Source organism: Anopheles moucheti, chromosome 2, assembly GCF_943734755.1.
Source record: "Anopheles moucheti chromosome 2, idAnoMoucSN_F20_07, whole genome shotgun sequence".
Lineage (NCBI taxonomy): Eukaryota > Metazoa > Arthropoda > Insecta > Diptera > Culicidae > Anopheles > Anopheles moucheti.
In genome coordinates, this window is record NC_069140.1 from 63474150 (window position 1) to 63494325 (window position 20176).

General features: G+C 38.5%; 2 protein-coding genes across 2 annotated transcripts; both read right to left on the reverse strand.

The window, feature by feature from the left end:
- Nucleotides 1–12687: 12687 nt before the first annotated feature.
- LOC128310888 (uncharacterized) lies at nucleotides 12688–16472 on the reverse strand. The gene is made up of 7 exons (XM_053047633.1): nucleotides 16264–16472; nucleotides 16035–16191; nucleotides 15791–15956; nucleotides 14068–14201; nucleotides 13479–14009; nucleotides 13238–13413; nucleotides 12688–13164 (listed from the first exon to the last, which is right to left on the reverse strand). Exons 1-7 carry the CDS (start codon nucleotides 16470–16472, stop codon nucleotides 12939–12941), a joined length of 1599 nt encoding a protein of 532 aa, XP_052903593.1. The 3' UTR covers nucleotides 12688–12938.
- Nucleotides 14304–14923, reverse strand: LOC128310889 (probable small nuclear ribonucleoprotein E). The gene is made up of 2 exons (XM_053047634.1): nucleotides 14721–14923; nucleotides 14304–14617 (listed from the first exon to the last, which is right to left on the reverse strand). Exons 1-2 carry the CDS (start codon nucleotides 14854–14856, stop codon nucleotides 14481–14483), a joined length of 273 nt encoding a protein of 90 aa, XP_052903594.1. The 5' UTR covers nucleotides 14857–14923; the 3' UTR covers nucleotides 14304–14480.
- Nucleotides 16473–20176: the final 3704 nt, after the last annotated feature.

Genomic DNA, 20176 nt, shown 5'->3' on the forward strand with positions numbered 1-20176 from the left:
CGTCTATAATGGCGCTACAGTAATTCCGAATTTTTTACACAAAACGATTGCAAGTAGAAAAAAACGAACAGACATCGTATCATCTAATCATCTAATGATCTCATCAAGAGAGATATTATGATTACCTTTAACATAAAATTAAATCACATCCATATCGCATACTTCCAATCATGTCGCATACAGTATTGATCAACACGTGACAATAATTCATTTCCATTATCGATGCTTAGCATTTCGATTATGCGCAATTGCACGAATTTAAAAACAGTATAATTGTCCTGATTCTAAAATACCCAATTGCATATCATGCAAAACTATTACACATTAGTTATTTTGACAAATATTCGATTGTAATTTACCGTAACAATCGTAGGTGTTGATGCTATTGTGAAATGTAAAAAAATATCAAGTTTTTTTATTCTACTGATCAACTACTGAATCTCTTCTCGATGCAGCATGTGCACACGATGCACCTTGACTTCGGCAACTTCGTGAAACTGCAAAATCTAATAAAACTAGCCGTTTCACTTGCAACCGACACGAAAGCAAAATCGCAGAACTCGCGAAAGGTGCATCTTTACCGTGCCATTGTTTTCGAACCGAGGCAAATACCGTTGCCCGTCGCCCAGCAACGCCTTCGATCGGATAGATCTTGCAAACTGCATCCTCAAACTCGCACTCGTATGCCCAAACCGCTCTCGCCACGGTGCAGTCGAAGGCTGCACTCGCTTTATGGTAATTGAGTTATGTTTGATATTGAGGATAGATTAGGCACAGAATGGGCTAGCGGTACAAATTGAGACCGGCCGGTCAGCAGCATCCACAACGCCAGTCCTTCGGTCCTTCCTCGGCAACACAATGCACATTCCCAAGATTTACCTTTCCCACATTGCAATCACACGGTCGCAATCACAATTCACACGGCGAAAGCAGAAGATAAGTCAGCGAATGTACCGCGTAAACACCTGATCATATCGTTGGTCAGTATACGGAACCACACCATAATCGATTGCGGAATGTGACCAAGGGATCTCGCACGATCAAATCCTTTCCGACATTTTTTAACTCATGAGTGTTTGCTAATTTTTTAACATGTTTGGTTGAACAACATGGCATTGTACTAAAAATTAGCCCCTGCCAATAATTAAATCAGCAAGCACAAAGATTTTAGCCGGACCGAACGCAAGTCAATTGAAAACTCACCGATCATACCTTTGACATTCTCCGCGTGCTTCCGTTTTACATAAAGATCACCCGTTCATCTGCTAAGCGGACCAATTTTCTAGTGCAATCATTATCATTATCAAACGCTCCTTTCTACGCTGCTAGCTATTTGCAGACCCTTGTTGCAACAACGCTTGCGCTTGGTGAGCAAAACATAACCGAAAGAAATCTCCAAAATACTGGTCAATTTCCGTGATACTTATCTTCGTGTGCATGCCAAGTACCGATAAACCTAATAATAAATGAATGGACCATCTAACCTTTTTGCAGTCTTACCGCTTTCGTATATCCGTACGATACCGTGATTTTGTCGCGATTACATCCCAATAGCTTACAGACCCACGCCGAAGTAATTCGAACAGCGTATTCCGTTTGTTTGCGTCTTATTTTCTCGTTGCACGGAGTATTTTGGGATCTCAAGTGCCCACCGCGCTGCCACAATCTTTTTTGATTCGCGAACGAATCTCTTCCCGAATGGCTTCCTTCCCAGCTGGCTGGAGTAAAATACAGAGCGAAAGCTTCAATTGTGATCCATTGTTTCAGTGCGAACGTGTTGCCGATGGCTCGCTGCACCGGCTGTACGTTACATTAGACAATTGGGCTCTAAACTGATGATCTATAATTTATGTGCTATTTACTCTGCTAGCAGGCGCTGGATCGCAGAGTTCGATAGGTAACCGCCGCAACAGCCGCCAATCGATCTTGCTCGATTACGAGAACGAGCCGTACTTGACTGGGCAAGGGAACGAATGAAAACAGGATCATGGGAAAATAATCAATAGACGTCGATTATGTCAACGATAATCCTCCGTACCGTTGCAACGATGATTTGTTTAGCACCCATGGGTTCAAATTCAGCGGAGTAATTTATTACATCCCTGTCACAGGCACTTCTACCAAATGTCGCCTCTATATTTACTATTGCCAACTTTTCGAACAATATATCACCTACGAACTCCGTTACGCAGTGATTGTTTAATTAGGCCTAGGTTTGCGACCAAATAATTGAACAATCATTTGTTACCCGATAAACAACTCCCGTCTCATTATATTAATGGTAAATAATAGTCATAGGATTTTTCACTTGCATGTTCAAATAATTCGATTTATATTACTATGTGGTGAATGCTGTCATATTCATAAATATTAAATTAATTCAATTCTTATCCTATTCATCCTTATACCATTCATTTTTCAAATTAGTTATCAGCCTTGTCGGACGTGAGGGTGGGTGCCTCTGAATGAGTCTTTGGATTAATTGAATGAATGGCTCAAAATCTTTGTTCTGAAAATTCACAACTCCTCAAAGAATCGTGAGTTGCTAAGAAATTATGTAAAAATAAATTTTATTTTTGTCGTTTAAATCAACTTCTACATCTACACGACAAAATCAACATATCAATCAATGTCTATACTATTATAAAAACACAAGTGTTGTTCACATTCCATTGCGTACAATAAATAGTTAGCAACTATTCTAGTTTATAATGCATTGGATCGTGAGATATTATTCGCCATTTAAAAGACCAGTGCCTCAAATCCCATACCAACGAGCCATGTCTAGGAATTATGAATGAAATCATAATTGGTGCTTGGTGAAATGTATGAATGGAAAGTTTGGTAAAATGTATGAAAATGCGGCAAATTATTATTTATTGGCGATACTTCAAATTCTTTCTCTCTCTCTCTCTCTCTCTCTCTCTCTCTCTCTCTCTCTCCCTCTCTCTTTCTTTCTCTCTTTCTCTCTCTCCCCATCTCTCAATCTCTCTTTTTCTTATCGTAACGACCTACTAGTTCGTGCCAAATGCCTGCCATTTCTGGAATACTTAACTTAATTTTACCACGTAGCCGGAAAGTCAGTCCTTGGCGATATCCCAATCCTTGGGAGATTGCTCCGGATTGGATTTTGAACCGGTCCTATCGTGTGAAATTCGGTGCCGCTACCAATACACCATCGATCCGCCCACGGTCGGAATTCATTAATCACGGAGTTTCATGAATCTGTGTGGATTCATGTACGATGCGATTTTATTCAAGAGTTGCAAGACTCTTCACTAAAGATTTATTTATTGATGTATTGATCATTTAGTTTGTTTATTATTTATTTTCGTTACAACGGCCAGACCGTAACGACTTATTCTACCACGTAGCCGGATTGTCAATCCTTGCTACGAGGGAACGGTCCGAATTGGAAAACTCAACATTTACATTTATTGTGTGTTGTGTTTTTACACATTAAGCACAATACTACTATCAAATTTTTTTCTTCTTCAAACATGTTGTCGCCATCTTTTTCTTCCTGGCATAAAACCCTAGTAGATCATGTCGTGTGAAAGAAAAGTTTATCCACCGAGTCGCCCATAATTCAGCACCAATATTTAAGCGCCTATATATCTTATCAAACTAGTGATTGTCAAACTAGTTATTAATTTACAAACACTGGGTACATCAAATATACAATCCCTCTCAATTCCTTCACAATTAGGACTTTCATTACCAACAAGCCGGTATGCACAGACATGGTACAGTTAAACCAAATGTTTGCACATATTTTGTTCAAACCAATACAGTGGACTGCAATCACCAATGCATCGACTAGAGCATGTGAATAAATATTTATGAAGCGCACATTACTACTTTGCTTCGCGCAAGAGTTTGGCGATGCGCCTATATCCGTAGCAGGGTAAAAGTCAAAAGACGGATGGCAGGTACTCCGAGTGCAGCCGCTTCCCGTGCGCTCGAAAGAAAAGCGTCTCGGAAAAGGGTGTTTATAAATATGGGCAAACAAGTTCGAGGTCATTTTAATAGTGACCTTTGCTGCATGTGAGTGTCAGTCGTTTTTCTCTCCTGAGAGCATGCCTAAGGCCGTAAAAGCCTGACCGGACCCTCGTGAATAATGCCAATTGCAGTCAGCGAATGCCGCTGTTCCGTCGCAGCATCACACGCCTTCGAACACCCACGGTTGCATGTATCATTGCAATGCAATGTTGTTGTTTTCTTTTTTTTACTTCTTCTGCTACAAAGAACCGTATCCTAAGGAAATCATGGGGAAAGTGCGTAGCTGTGGCAGTATGGGATGTATTGCAGCGCGATAATATTGACTACCCTTTAACACCTGCATTCGTAATTGCCCGAAGATGGTACGGTCACTCGCTAATTCCGTACCCATTGCTGCATTGATATCTTGCGTTCGATAAGCCACACCGATCATTGTAGGGAGTGCCTTCCAGAACCTATTGGAATCTACTATTGCTTCTACTCCTGCGCCCGCTATCACCTTATCCTCCCTAAGCTCAAAGGTAGGGAGGAAATTGATTGGAAAAGTCGTTTATAACTGTTTAATAGTTGTTTTCACACATGCAAAAAGTAAATATGACGTAGATGTTTGTTGCCGCTGCCAAATAGCTCCACCGGTCACAAAACATCTAAAACTTTTGTTTAACAAATTTTAGAAGTTTGATCGATTTTGTCATTTCTATTTCTGCATCTAAATTACTTATCTGGCTTTTCTAAGGGTTTTATTATTTTCAATATTTTGAGCAATTCGGTGGTTCATTTGGTATTAGCGTCCAGGCTATCTGAATAATAATAGTATGAATAATAGTCACAGACCGAAATCACAGGCCAGACCTGAACCTGCTGAGGTTGTTGTGCCGGTAAAGAAGAAGAAAAACTTTGAAGGAATACTTGCAATAAAATATAAAAATTAATACAATGCATTTTTCTTCAATGTGAACAAAACTTTTGGAAAACCCATTCACAAATGTAGATAAGATTGTTAACAAAATTCCATATGGACATTTTTCAAAGCACTTCATTATTAATATATATATATTACTTCTTGCCATACTATCTTACGATAAATCATTAGTTTTAAGTTAAAGAAACATAAACATCCCTCAATTCAATTGGTCCTACACAATTTAACAAAAATTCAATTTTCATTATAAAACCGATAATGCAGAAAATAGCCTCCTCTCTTCAGACTGATAGATGTTTGTACCGACAACCCACCAGGGGAGAAAGGATCAATAGATGCGCGGAAATCGCTTTCAACTGCATAATGCAATGCTACTGTACCGTTGGCCCGTTCCTTTATTTCTCGCATACAAGCGCAGCGTTGCACACTGGTTCAGAAGGTCAACCTACGATCTAGTCATCTCTTGTCAGGAGCTGCATAAGAATGCGGTTCCCGGTTAAAATTCTTCAGCCAGCAATGCCACCGTTACCGCCATCATGCGTTGCACCATCATTGGCAGCGCATCCACCGGTCAGCCGTCGTAGCCGCTGAACTTACGCAGCCGCTCCGTATGCTCCAACAAAAGCTAATACCCATATAATGACAAGGACTTAATTTTATTAGCATCGATCATCCACTGCTGGCGGGCAATGCAATGCGCATCTGGTTGCAGCCAGGCCACGCTATGGTTTTGCGTCGCGATTCGGTGGTTCGCATTTGCGCGTTGGAATTGTTTTGAATGCAGGTTATCTGCGGTACACACACACGCGCGGCTCGTTGTTCCCCTTTATGCCGCTCCCGGCCTAATTCTCGCTGGCCGGGCATGTATAGCTGCCAGGCTACCACCAACGGCTATCCACAACACCCGGGAAAGCATTCCAAAACTGATGAATGATTTATTGGCTCCGCAGGTCGATGCAGAAGAATCGGACCGGCTGGGCTACTGTCGGATTGTGCTCGGCGAACGTGGAACACACCAGCGTGCCTGAAATATTTCTGTCCACAATCGTATCTTTCGACCTGCGAGGTTTCGCGAGCATTTGCGCGATTTTCCAAACACTGCACTGGATCCAACCCTGCTGGTTTGATGAGTATGTACATCGAGTACATATTGAGTGCATGGTCCACAACGGACGTAAGGTACGCGTACTCTGCAACTTATGAAGGGCATTCCTTTTGATGGATAACTTTCGTTATGATATTAATCTCCACTGCCAGGGAGAGATTAGCGCAGGACGTGCAAAGGGACATAATTAATAGGCTTAATTCTGCGGATCATAGTGCACGACTCGTGTCATTTTTACCGATCTCGCCCATCACACTGCAGAAACAACACACGCGGACCGTGCGCCGGAGAGCGACATATCGGGCGGATAGAAAGATGGCTAAACGGTCGATTGGATGGATGGATGTATGGATGGATGAACTACAAAGCGCCCAACCGTGGTAACTGCAGTTTAACAGAAGCGGACCAAGAGACAGGGCCCGAGTGGAACTGCTGGTTTCAGAATGTCGATCTATCTTACCGATCGGTAGCTCAGCCAATCCGCAAATATCCCATGGAGCAAATATTTCATGGGGGCCGATACTGGCACAGCATGCCAGCTAACCAGCCCGGCTGCGCTTGTGAATTCTTGCGAACCAGCAGGATGATTGCATTATTAGTGCACTTCGGTACAGTTTCTTTCTCCGGACGGCTTCTTTCTTACTTGCTTTACCTTTTCACCGAGCATCTTTTTTCTTCGATCTTCTTCTTTATTCACTCTCCGGCAGGCACAGACTCTGCCGTGGTGAGGCGCTGAGCGCAAATCGTCATGCCCGGAGCAGAAGAGTGTCGGCAAAAAGTGAATGATTGGCATATCGATCAATTTCTGATTTTAATGCACTTTAATGGGTTCATCTCGAGCTGTACACAGAAGTAAGCGCACATTTTGTTAATACAACGTAAGCACATTACCGTTTAGAAAGTCCCCTTTGCAGTGTGGTGTTATTTTTTTGTTCATGTGTTAGATGATTGAGGTATGAATATCACCAAATTGTTCAAATATTACGATCAGACACGATTATGTGAAAATCACTTGAATCGTAGTTTTCCGCACATAGCAAAGCATCTATTTATGATTTCAAGAAAGATTTATTTCTTAACGACACTGGATAGAAACTACATGACGATGATATTGATAAGACTATGACCATACCCAAAAACGATTATCAGACATCTTACGAGCAACGGAACAAACGAATATTTTTGTAATGAACCCATTACAACCCAACGTATTCCATCGCTTTTTATCAACAAAACGTGAGCTTTAGTTTAAAAATGCTTTTTGTGGCAGTGTCACTTCACGTTTAGATTTTAATTGTTGTCTTTCGCGGTGTGCTGGGTACGAGTAAAACGGAACTGGAAAACAATGCAAAATATCAATAACGTATAGCGTATCAATCAGTTATGAAGAACTGTTATGCACTCAAAGCTTCTATATTGCCTCAATTCGTATTTATGAAACTGGGGTCAATCTGGGACCAAGTTAAAGCATCGTCAATAAGAGCCTAATTACAACCCTCAGAAATCATCAAATTTACCTGGTTAACCGTTTCATCAGACTTGAATGTCTTAAATAGTGTTTGTAAAATACGAATTCTTCCTTTATCAGCAAAACAACCTCAAGAGATCTAGGTCTGCCAATTCTGGCTTTCTTTGACTTTATTTAACCCGTAGCTGGATAGTTAGTCCACAGTCAGGATTGGTCCGTATGGAATTTTGGAACAGTCGTTTGGCTGGTCGTGTGAAGCGCTGCTATCAATACACCACCACCATACTAATTTTGTAAGCGTTTAAATTTGGTCAACAGTAAGAGTGTATACAGGAACTTAAACTTTCCATCAAACCAGACGTGCAGTTCCTGTCAGTTCTCAATATAAAAAAATGCCTCTAAACCAATTTTCAAGTGATAAATTGTAATGAAGGAATATACTAAATCATCCTGTTTTGATTGCTTCGTGCTATGTTTAGCATGAACTTAAGTGAAGCTATCATTTTGGGACACCTTTTTTTCTTATGATTATTTTCGGATATTGTACGGTTATTACAAACAAAATTAAAAATATAACTCAAATCTTGCCGCAGCTCGATGGAGCATTCGGTAGCTGTGCCGCGATCACACACGAAAGACCCGACACATTTCAACTTTTCAGACTATGTCCTATGTCCTATGCCAGTCAGACCATTTCAATCGTGCTATGATTAAAGTTTATCTTGTTTTGAAACTTGCCTTATTTAATCTATCAGCTTTTCATACTTTGTTTTTATGTTTATAAGCACCAATGACAGAGATTTGCTCCCTAATACCATTTCTCATCATTTCATTCATCATTTCACAGATCATTTCTCTAGGACGGGTTCAACGTTTTCAAATACCTCTACAACCACTGGTTCCCCGTTACGTTGATCAGTGCACAAAGTTGTCAAAGTCGACAGAGCATGCACATTTCCGCCTTTACCACATTAGCACTACAGACGCAAACCATTTTTTTGTGCTGGTAATCCCTTGAACATAAGATCCATTTCGACATCACAACCTAGCCTGAGAAAAGCATGGGGTGTATAACAATTAACCTATTAGTTAATTAATTAATTAGCTGTATACATAAACTTCAATTTTATGTGATTGTCAATGTTAAAATTTTTCTGTTCATAAAACAATATTCGCTAACAATATGTATTTCTACTAAACATTTTTATGTTTTGTGAGATTATACCAAAACGCCGTATAGACTTAATTTTACCTCGTAGCCGGATAAGTCAGACTTTATCACTACGTTACGGTACGTTTCACTTAACTACGCCCCGGATTAGATTTAGTATCGGTCCTGTCGTGTAGGGCAGACTCTACTATAAAATACACCAATTAAAATTCTTCATGGATTGAATTGGTGCTTTACCATTGTGGTGAGTTTTCCATGAAAAAAATAGTTAGTAAACTATACAAATTAGTTAGTAAAATCGCTATACAAATTTTAGTGGGAGGCGACGCATAACGTTTCCATGGTAACATTATTTCCCACATCCATGGATAATTTTTTTGTGTGGAACATTTTTGATTTCACATCTCTTCTTTAATCTCATTTCTTTCAACGCCTGCTATGATTCCCCCTTATGAGCCAATAATTTATTTTTCCATGAATACTTTGGTTTTACCAAATGGACCAAACCAAATGAACGCGCAATTTGAGAATTTTTTTAAGTGTTGCCCTTGGGAATTCGCGTGTGTTCTAGCATTTTCAGAAGGATTCTTTATAAGATTTTCAAAAATATTTTAATTTTGGTCGGTGATACAGTGTGAACGGTTTCGCGTCGCTTTCATCAAGACACTGGGCCGCTCCAACGCTTTCAAATGCAAAGTGAGCGTAGGACTCGCTATCCTGATTAATATATATCAAGGAAGACCAGAAATGGTCATTGAATCCACGAAGATAGCACCATAGAAAATAATACCATGTTTTACAACAACTTATAAAGGTTTTAAATAAGCTTTTAAATAAGGTTTTAAATAACTGCTTGATTCGCTGCAATTTTTCATGTTTTTTACTAACACAATTGAGAGAGTGTTTCAGAAGGAGTTGCTGTTGTTGTTGTGCTATGTTGTTTATTAAACCAGTCCCAGTCAAGTCCCAATGGCTAAAACGCAATGAAATGCAAATCTTTTGAATGAAAAGTTTGGTAAAATCATAGTCAACAATCGTCAGTTCAAATCACATCAGCCAAGAGAACTGGCTGCCATCATCTTCTTGATCATTGTACTTCACCGGCTTCATATTTCGGGTTTGTAATTGCAGAATTGTTGCCTTCAATGTATGGAGTTTTTACGAGACGAGAGGATTTTTGTAGGGTAAATTTTTTTTTTTGCAGATCGCCTGTGCTTTAATAATCCATTACACATACCGAGCGGAAAATCAAGAAATCTTGGCATGCTAAATCTGAGCTTTTTTAACTTTATTTACCCGTAACCTGGATAATTGTATCTGGGAACGAGGAATGTATATTTGTACCGGTCCTGTCGAATGAAGACTAGTGCCGCTACCAAATATATTACCAGGCACATCTGATAAAATGGCACCGTATGAATTCTAAACATGCATGTTAATGGAAAGGTATGACTCATATATACTGAATCGGTAGAAGTCAGAAAAACTCATGTGTAACCAATGCTACCTGAATGGGAATACCTACTTGACCTTAGACATATGCAATCAGTTGTAGTTTTCCAATTGTAAAAGTCGTCGACTTTCGATGAAATAATGTGCAGTGCGTACGAAAATCAGGATAAGAGATAGGAGTATAATCTGACGCAAGATTCTTAAGAACTGCCTCAGTGTAATTTGGAGTACTCATGTTAAAATGATATGTCGGCGCATATGTGCATCACAGTCCAGGTGGGAACTAAACGCAAGCAGGACATGTCGTATATTGTTTGGAAACATTTCATTCGTGATAACTGACCAAAGTTCGGGATTATTCAACTACAATGATCAAATATCTAAAACACGATGCAAGATGTCCAGATCAGACAAATGGCTATCTCAGACTAAGAGACGAAGCCGCTAAGGCTCAATGTCTGTGAAAACCTAAAATAACAAGAATTGCTCTATGTGACTTGGAATATGCTTTGCCGAATAGTTTTTTTTATGAGAGCCAAGGTTACATCCAAGCCAAGGCATCTTGGGAGATGTGAAATTTGACGAATTTTTAAACTTAATGAAATAAATTTAACAACGTCCACCAATTGGGAAGAAACCCTCTTTTTAAACATCTTTGAGTTTGCGTACACAACGGAATTCTGTTGCATAGCCCTGTAACCGGGCTGATTAGCTAGTAGTAACAAAATCAAGTTAATATGACCTAATACTTTTGATTGACAAAGTGATCACTATTACAAGTTTTTTTCTGTATGCATGCATGTATTTTGTGACCCTAAAATTTAAGAGGGTATTACCGAACACAATTCAGTAACAGAATGGCATCCTCAAAATGGTTTGAATTATTGTCTAGACCGTAAGCTATTGATAATGTTATTGCCTAATTCGCATGAAGTTGTAATAAATTCAAACACTTTAATTATTCATCATTTTTATTGCTAATAAGATCAAATAAACATAACTTGCGGAAAAATATGAAGCTACTGTGTGTCACTTACACTCAGCTACAGTAGTATCAACCAATGCAAGCTCAAAAGTTGACCTGCATGACCCGCTGGTAAGAATATTAAAAAAAGCAGGAACCTTTTTAGTATGAAACTGTTGCCGTGCAGTTTACTGGGCTTGTTATAGAGACCATGCCATTATTATGTACAACGCATATTAGGAATACAAACCCGTTGAACAATAAATTAAATAGTAAAGTATAAAGTCATTATAATGCCAGCTGTTATAACTTAATTTGAAATCGATTTAGGAGACTCCAAACGCAAATGATTCTAAATTACTACTGCTAAACGGAACTGGTGCGAGAAAACCTTTCGGCCGCCCTCTTAGTCCACCGTTTCTTGGAGTACATGAAACCGAAGCTTTTCTGTTGGAATCATTTATCACCACTTGAAATCGGTTATCAGCACAGAAAAACGCGCATTTAGTTTAAACGCCTAATTTTCTATCACCACCATGAAAAACTATTACTTTCATATGAGATCATATATACATTATGTACGAAATAAGTAAAAAGTTCGCAATATTTTTTTTTTAAAGAACATTCAAAGTTCCCCTAAATTGATAATGAGTTTAAACAGAATGGAATATAGTTTGAAGACAAGTTAGCTTGATTACAGCACAAGTAAAGCTCTTTCTGTGAAGTGAAGATGCGAAATAAAATAAGTTATGAACGTTCTTAAGAAGCTAACAATAAATTATAACGAACAGAAGTAGGGTTTTAAACGCAAATGAAAGGCAAAGATGCATTCACTTCTTGCGCTTGTTATTAATAATACTTAAAACACATTTCGATAGTGCAATCAATTCGGCAATTTTTGTAATTTGAAAATAGTTTATTAATCAACCGCACAGTCCACCCGATAGCTCGTTCGACACGAAGTACTTTACAGCTCTTGGAACAACACACGCAGGATAATGATAAATACAGTTGTTGATAAATACAGTGTTCGTTTATCCATGCTCAAACACGTCGCAGGAAACGGTCAGAAGCTAAAAACGCTGTGCACTGCTTATCTACCGCGAGTAAGGACAGCGCTCGTAAGGCGCGAACATGTACAAAAATGGTGATGGCCGATAGAAGCGCAGGAGATTCAATGTGACCGTTTATCAGTATATTTTCGAGAGACCGAAATCCTAGCAATAGAAATTTGGGACGATAATCGAGGTGGTGATCCCGGAGCGTAGAGTGAAGTGAATATACTTTCGCTTGGTGAACTTAACCCAAGTGGCCGAGTGGTAGAATGTCACCAAACTATATTTCGTTATTTATATCGCTACTTACTTTGCAATTCAAAGAACCAAGCAGAAATACTTGGACATGATCACGTAGATAAACCAGAGCTGCCTAACGCCCTAAAGTTGCATGAATGTTACATCTGCTCAATAATTATTATTGCTTTTAAGACGGCCTACAGTTACAGGTTACATTACACGGACTGTTTAAATGTGTAACATAAAGACTTATTTATTGTAAAGCAGCATTATGAAAATATAAACATGATGTATCTCATAAATCATGGTCATCTCAATATTCCGTCATTATCAACAAAGAAAACGAGTGAGCCTGGAAACAATGAAGTACTTCTAGTGACCTAATAATCTTAAATTTCAATTCATCTGACATTCATATTTTAACGCTAAGAGGGAAATTAAATTGTAATACCACAACCCTTTAAATATGTTTCATGCAATACTTACAATGCATTCGACGAAATAGTTATGTTTGCCTCACTCTAATGCTTCTTTCGTTATTTTTTAACTAACCATCATTTCAAGGATACCGGTCATGTTTTAGCTTATTACCTGCTGGAGCGGCTGCCGGGGCAAGTGTGAACACCTCGTAATCGATTATGGAAAAGTTGTAATCTCCAAACAAATGTCCAAACGTTGCATTAGGCCCATCATATGAATGTGGAAAGTTGGAATACGATTCCATGTTTGCATTACAATTGTTTGATATCAACAGATCAGCTCCGGCTCCGAAAATTGGCCCACAACTAAAATTATAAGCACAATTTAAATTACATACTACACCTGAACCTAGTCTAGTTGGAATGATTTAGAACTTACTCCGGATGGTAGCAAATTGCGTACGGTTTCTTCACTATATCGAACTTAGTCGGTTGTTCATTGTTGTAATTTAGTGCGAACAGGAATGCCTTTTCTGAATGCAAATATCCACCTTTTCGATTCGTTTTTGCAAACGCTACATCCGTGAATCCACCGCTGATGGCGCCGTTAGAGCTCTAGATAAAAAATACTATATGATTTCTTGCGGACCATGGGTGTAAAACAAATGTACAGCACCTACCAAAGCAATAATGAATAATGGTGCAATACCATCACAATGCCGATGGAAGGCAGATGCAGCAAACCCGTTAGTCGAAGCTCGATAAACCATTCGCCAAGTTTGCTTTGCTGCTCCGAACCAACCGTTTAGAGTTCCTTGAAAATGGATTTTATCATTTTTCAGTATGGCAGAACCGTGAAATAGATTTAACATCAAACGGGGCTGCAATCGTTTGTCATTTTCGGTCAGTGGTCCTGTCGGTACCGGCGCTGCTGAGGCAGCGACTGTGGGTAGTTTATTGGAATGAAGAGCAGCTCTGCGATATCTTTCGAGTGAAAGCTCTATTGGCACGGCTCCGGTTGGTTCAACTTCTTCAGCAAACACTTGGCTGTCGATGAGAAATAACCGCACGTGAGAGATTACCGGGGCAAGGTATTGACAAACACGCTGCCTTTCTTCTTCTGTCCAATGGGCGGTTGGTTGAGTAACTCCCGCTTGATTCTTTGCCCAAGCCAACACGCAACGCCAAACGTCTTCCTCTTCTAGTCCCAACTGCAAAATAAATCTTTGTTAATAAGGTGAACCACTAGTACACCAGATTCTGACTTACGTTATCATACGAAATTACTTGTATAAGACCTTCCTTCGTTAGGTTTAGAAATGCATTAGTTTTCACACACTCTGATGCGTTTTCTGCTATATATGTGATACATTTCTCCAGAAAGGATGCAGCACACTTGGCACCTGGAAAGAATATTATAAGGACACATGCCCACCACATGATCATTACCATCGCACAGGCTATTATTTTTTAACACACTACACTACACAACACAACACAACACACGGCGAGGGGGTTCGTTTCGTAGATGCAAATTCGCTTCTACAAGCGTTTTATTCGTCTTCAATCCAGTTGTATTCTGACGTTTTATCAAATGCTCGATTCGGTGAACGTGGAGCATCAGACAGCTTAAATTAGAGGTTATTTACTTCCAAACACATCTCATTGCTACATAACACCGGCTAATTCTGCACGTTCTGGATGAGTGTTATGTTGTCTCCTTTCAGCATGATACGCCCAAGTTGACGCCGGGTCTGTTTCTTTATATTAAATTCTTCTGCCTCGTCCAACACCAGATTCATGTATTCATCGAAACCGACTAAAAGAAATGATTGAAAAAAATGTTCATTATCGTGTGCCTGATGTTGACAAACTCAAACAAGGTTATGTGCCAAGACCGCCATCCCGGCTTTCGCGCTTACCAATGTGTCCTTCTATTCGGAGATGCGTGTTTTCGTACAGCCACACTTGCACACGGGATCGATTCTGTAGGTAACGGAAGATAAGGTTGATGGGTTGAACCATCACCTTTTGCACTTTGGAGCCTTTAAACGACATTTTTAGCTATTTTACAAAGCTTACAAAATACACAAGTTTGTTTGCTTCGTCTTGGACGCCAATATGCGAAATCCTACTTGACAAGGCTACACCATCCAACATCATTTGACAACTGACGTCACTAACGTCAATTTTCGTTCAAGATGGCGGTCCCATTTCTTTGTCTAGCCTGGTGTTCTACAATTCTCACTTTCATGAGCAGCCTTCTCACTATTTTGTCATACGTGCAATTTCGTCTCACCAATTGAATTGCTCCCCCTAGCGTGCAAAAAACATGTTTGTTCAACTTTTGCATTATTTTAAAATCATTAATTGCACAATTTTTCACAAACTCCAAAACCAAACAGTACAACAGTACTTGTTTAAGGTTCTGGCCTCCGGCAGGAACATTCTGAACCGTTCTGCTTTAGTGTGTCCTTGCATGAACATTTTTCTGTGGCCGTTTTTCCCCTTGAAAAAGAGATTTGCGTCCGCTTTAGACAACTTGAACTTTGTCCGTAACACATTTGAGTACTGGAACTATAAATGTTTTGTACAGTCTCAGCTTCGTCCATCACGACATGCGTTTTGCATGTTGTTAGTTATATAATTTAGCGAAATTATATTTTGAATCAAATGTGGCTGCCTTTACTGAATACAGGCATTCCTACAAATGGGATGTAGGATTACAATGACAATTCAATCTACACAAGGCAAGTTGTTGAGATGTGCCATACTCAATATAATATTTGACTGCCCAAATAATCAGAAAGGTCATGGATAACACATTGTAAAATCTACAAATCAGGCAATATTTGACACAATTATCCCTATGCATGTACATCATGTACACTCATGCATGCATGTCCACGTTTTCATCATTCAGCATTTGAAGATGTCATCTCAAAATCGTATCATATATCATATCATATGTAACAACAGTTCTAAAACTTACCACAGGCCTTTTCCTTAATTTCCATTACTGCCGTTAAAAATGTACACGCATTCGCAACTGACATCGTTTTACTGACGTGATCTTCACAGGCGATCTTCAGCTCTTCGACTCCCATGTCCTGTGCCAACGTCATCATTTCAAACACCTTTGAATCCTGTAGCATTATCTAAATGTCGGAAACGAAATTCAATGTAAATAGAAAATACATATCTTTCGCATTGCACTGTTTACTGTTCCTCCTTACCTTCGCGGTATAAACATAGAGAATAAACTGACGGAAGATGTCTGGCTCGATGTGTGGTAAACGAATCGGCGTTGGAGTACCGGGAGCAGACGTGGACACATTGCAACCAGGAATGCGACAAATCTCGCCACGCTTTGTATTTTGAAATGACTTACATCTATAAAGGAAATAAATAGATTTTTCATCTCTTTCGGAGTATCGTTTCCTTGTGTTCATTCCGAATTCTTACCGTGCCATCAGGATGATTCGATGTGCATAAACGCGTTCTTCGCCGGAACCAAGCACAAATACTATGTCTGACGTGTCTTGATCTTCCGATAGCTTTTGAAGATCATCAAGAAGTTGGGGCAAGCCAGCCAATACCTTGTCGCAGATAACGGACTGTGCTCGACTTCCCATCGTCTCGGAATCACTATGATAACTGATTTCGTATTTCATTCAAAATGCTTTAAACGACGTCTAATTCCGCCGATCTAGGAGTAACAAATGATGCTCGATAATAGAAGCGCAGTACGATATTATCAAACTATACGCGAGCAAACTAAACTTAAGCTAGATTAAACTGTGTCCGGAATGTTTCTTCTGATACTGAATGCAAAATGTAAACAAACAACTCTTCTACGCTAAAGCGTCTTCACGCACACACGTCTTTGCAACAATCTAAGCTTCTAGGAGGTAGTTGTATTGGTGGTACCGCGATCCGTTTCTCCAACACCAACTTAATCACCTTTGGAAACGATCGCAACTAAGTATAATTGCTCCTCAAACCAACAATTGCACCTCACGCTCAGCACGATCCTTTTCTTCCAATTCTATTGCCGATTAGGTTAGATATAGATACTATAGATGCAGATGTCGCACTTATTGTGAAACAATAAATATGTTTACACTGTAGGTCTTAAACGGTCTGCACAGCACACGATGCACACCTCCAATGTTGATGCGTATCCGAATCTGGCACTATGGGGTTGTAGCCGGTAAAATGAATAGCTTCTTTTTCTTGGCACAAGATGGTTCTTTCATGTTTTGTCCGTCCCGTTCTCAACAGGTTCTCTATACCTGTGCGTTTATCTTTCTTATTTTATGTTTTGGCTTAGCATGCACTATAGGGCAATCCGTAGCTCAATATGGACACGAAAGAAATTCATTTCAGTAGCAATACTGTCTGAGCCATTCAACAAAGACTGGAATCAAAAGGATTTATAAAATATGTATATGAAGATCCCTTATTGTTGTTTATAAACTGAAAATTAACCCAGATTGTCAGGCTATAAAACAGATGTTTAGGTTTTGTTCTAGTATTTATATCCATTTGCATACCTATATATATTACCTTACATTTGATTTGGTTTCCCAAATCATCTATCGATCTTTTCATGCTTCTAAGTTTATTAGTCTATTTATTTGTCACATATCACTCATAAACATTATCTCATGTAATTGCAGTAAACACGTATCCTTTAATTTGTTTAGTTTTAAAAATAATCTATCTTATAATATTATACAAGGCATCATCAATAATACATATATTTCATCAATAATATAATAATATAATATAATATTATATATCACAAATACAACAGTTTGTGTGAGATATGGTGCCTTTTATATGTTCGGCGTTGAAACAGATAAAAAGTTACTCTAATTATTTTTTTTGTTACGCTGATGGTTTTATTGAAATTATAAAACTTCTATATTTAATTTTCATGTTAGGCTAACGACTGATAAGGAAAATTTAACAGGAAACGATTAAGGTAATAACCTTCAAATTTTGTTCTAATTTCCATAAGATAGTAATGACTAGGCGATCCGGTGGTATATTGGTTGTGTGGGCGTCGTCCGTACCAAGGAATGACCATCCGACTATATGGTTAAAAAAAGTCTAGTAAGTCATAAATGCAAGCATGACCTATTAGATCATTACACCAGAGCGAGAGAGAGAGAGAGAGAGAGAGAGAGAGAGAGAGAGAAAGAGAAAAAGGGAGAGAGAGAGAGAGGGGAAGAGAGAGGGAGAGAGCGAGAGAGAGAGTGAGATAGAGAGCGAGAGTTAGAGAGAGAGAGAGAGAGAGAGAGAGAGAGAGAGAGAGAGATTGAGTCGTTGAACGTAATGAATAGGAGAACAAAAAATAATAACATTGTAGGTTCAAAGTTAACATAAGCGACATTTTGAACATGAAAAATGAAAAAATATTGGCTGGGCAACTGTTATGTAATATAGTTAAACGATACAATTTTATTGCTATATTTATCTCAATACAAAACAGAAACAACTGATACAAAATTATTTACACTTTCCATACCAAAAACGAAAAGATCTATACAAAATGTATGGCCCACTCGTGTAAACCGCTTACGTGAGGAGTAAAACATATGGCATTTGCAAGGGATTGATAGGGCAAAACAAATAGAAACCATATTTTTTAAATTCTAGACTACATACAATTAGTGAGATAACATTCAATTTGCGAGATAACAAAGACATATGTTTTTACTGGAAATTTTAGATGAATTCGACTATTGGAAAAAAATTACAACTTTTGTAATACAGGAAATGCAAATTCCCATACAAATATTTTAGACTACCCAGGTAGGTGGTCGTTCATGTAAGGGGTTCAAGTCGAAAACAATTAATAAAAAATATTAAACTTGCTATACATTTTTTTTCCTTACAAAATGGTTAAACAAATGTTATTAGGCATTTATTGAATGTCAAGTTCGTACGTCTTCCGAAACGAAAAATATTTCAGTATAAAAATACCAAACTTAAACGGGTAGGCGGTCGTTGACGGTTAAACTTGTGTCGCGTATCTTTTACAAAAATTTTCAGTCCTCTTCATTATGCCAAGCTACCGTGCTCCTGTAGTAGTACATACAAATACAGTCATTTCCTGAGTAACGCGACAATTCGTTAATTTTTTACGTAGAATTGAATTTTGTATTAGTCGAATTTTAAATTTTCCCAAAAATACCCATTTATTTTGGTAAAAATTTGATTAAATTGTAGAAATAAATGTAAAAATATCAATTACTATTGTGCTTCATAACGTGAATAGAAGAAATCAATCTCTGAAAACTATAAAGGGAATTCGAGTTACGCAAATTTCTCTGGTACGCATTGTTAGCGTAATTCGGGAAAATACCGTTCTTTCAGAATCGCTTTAGCAAAGATTATACAAAAGTTTTGCATTTAAGCTAGCATTTAATATTTATTTTTAATTAATTTATGTTATGACGGCAATGCCGTATTTTCAGCTAGCATTTAATACGTTTAATAATAATAATAATTTTGGAATGGCCTGGAAGCCATTTCTCTTTGAAATCCCTCTCTTAGTCCTCTTGAAAGAATATTCGCTTTTGCATGTCTGCATGTGTTTGTATTCCGATTATTGTTTACAAAATCATTCTAATTAAACTCCATATAGATAGATAGATAGTTTCATATGGATTGTTATTTAATTCTTATTGGAAGGAAAGGATTCAGAGCCAAAGTCTGTTATCTTGTTGTGGATGGGTTGATCGAATCGTATATTTCATCCGCTGCAAGCTACAAAAATTTAAAAAATCTAAAACTTTAAAAGAAGAGAGATATGATGACAGTATGTGCAGAGTGCTTCAAAGATCATCTTAAATAATGTAAACTATACTCAATTCAACACAATCGATTTCATGTAATGTAATTAAGAAACTTGTTTAATGCATGGGTTGAAATGATTATGTTATCCAACGCTTACTAAACTTATCACTCCTTCATGATCACCCCTTCAAATGATTATCTCTCCTTCTATCTAATGTGAATTTGCTATCCTTCCGTTGTTATATAGATCCAATCATACCTCACTTGAACGAAAAAGAAACCATTTTCCTACTCGAGCCCGGTTAGTATTGTTAATATGAAAATATCATTTCCGTTTCGAGTGTGTTCGAGGGAAATGTTTTCACAGTGCTGAAAAGTTTTCTCGGCCTTTGCGTCTGGCTTTACGGAAACACCTTTACATTGATTGGTATCAATTCTATGAATCAACAAAACATATCGACGTTACTTCTAGCGCTGGTACAACAACTTCGTGCATTTGATTTGGTCAAAACCCACTCCTTGACGAGCAACAGAAAAGGTTCAACAGGAGCTATACGATTTTGTGACT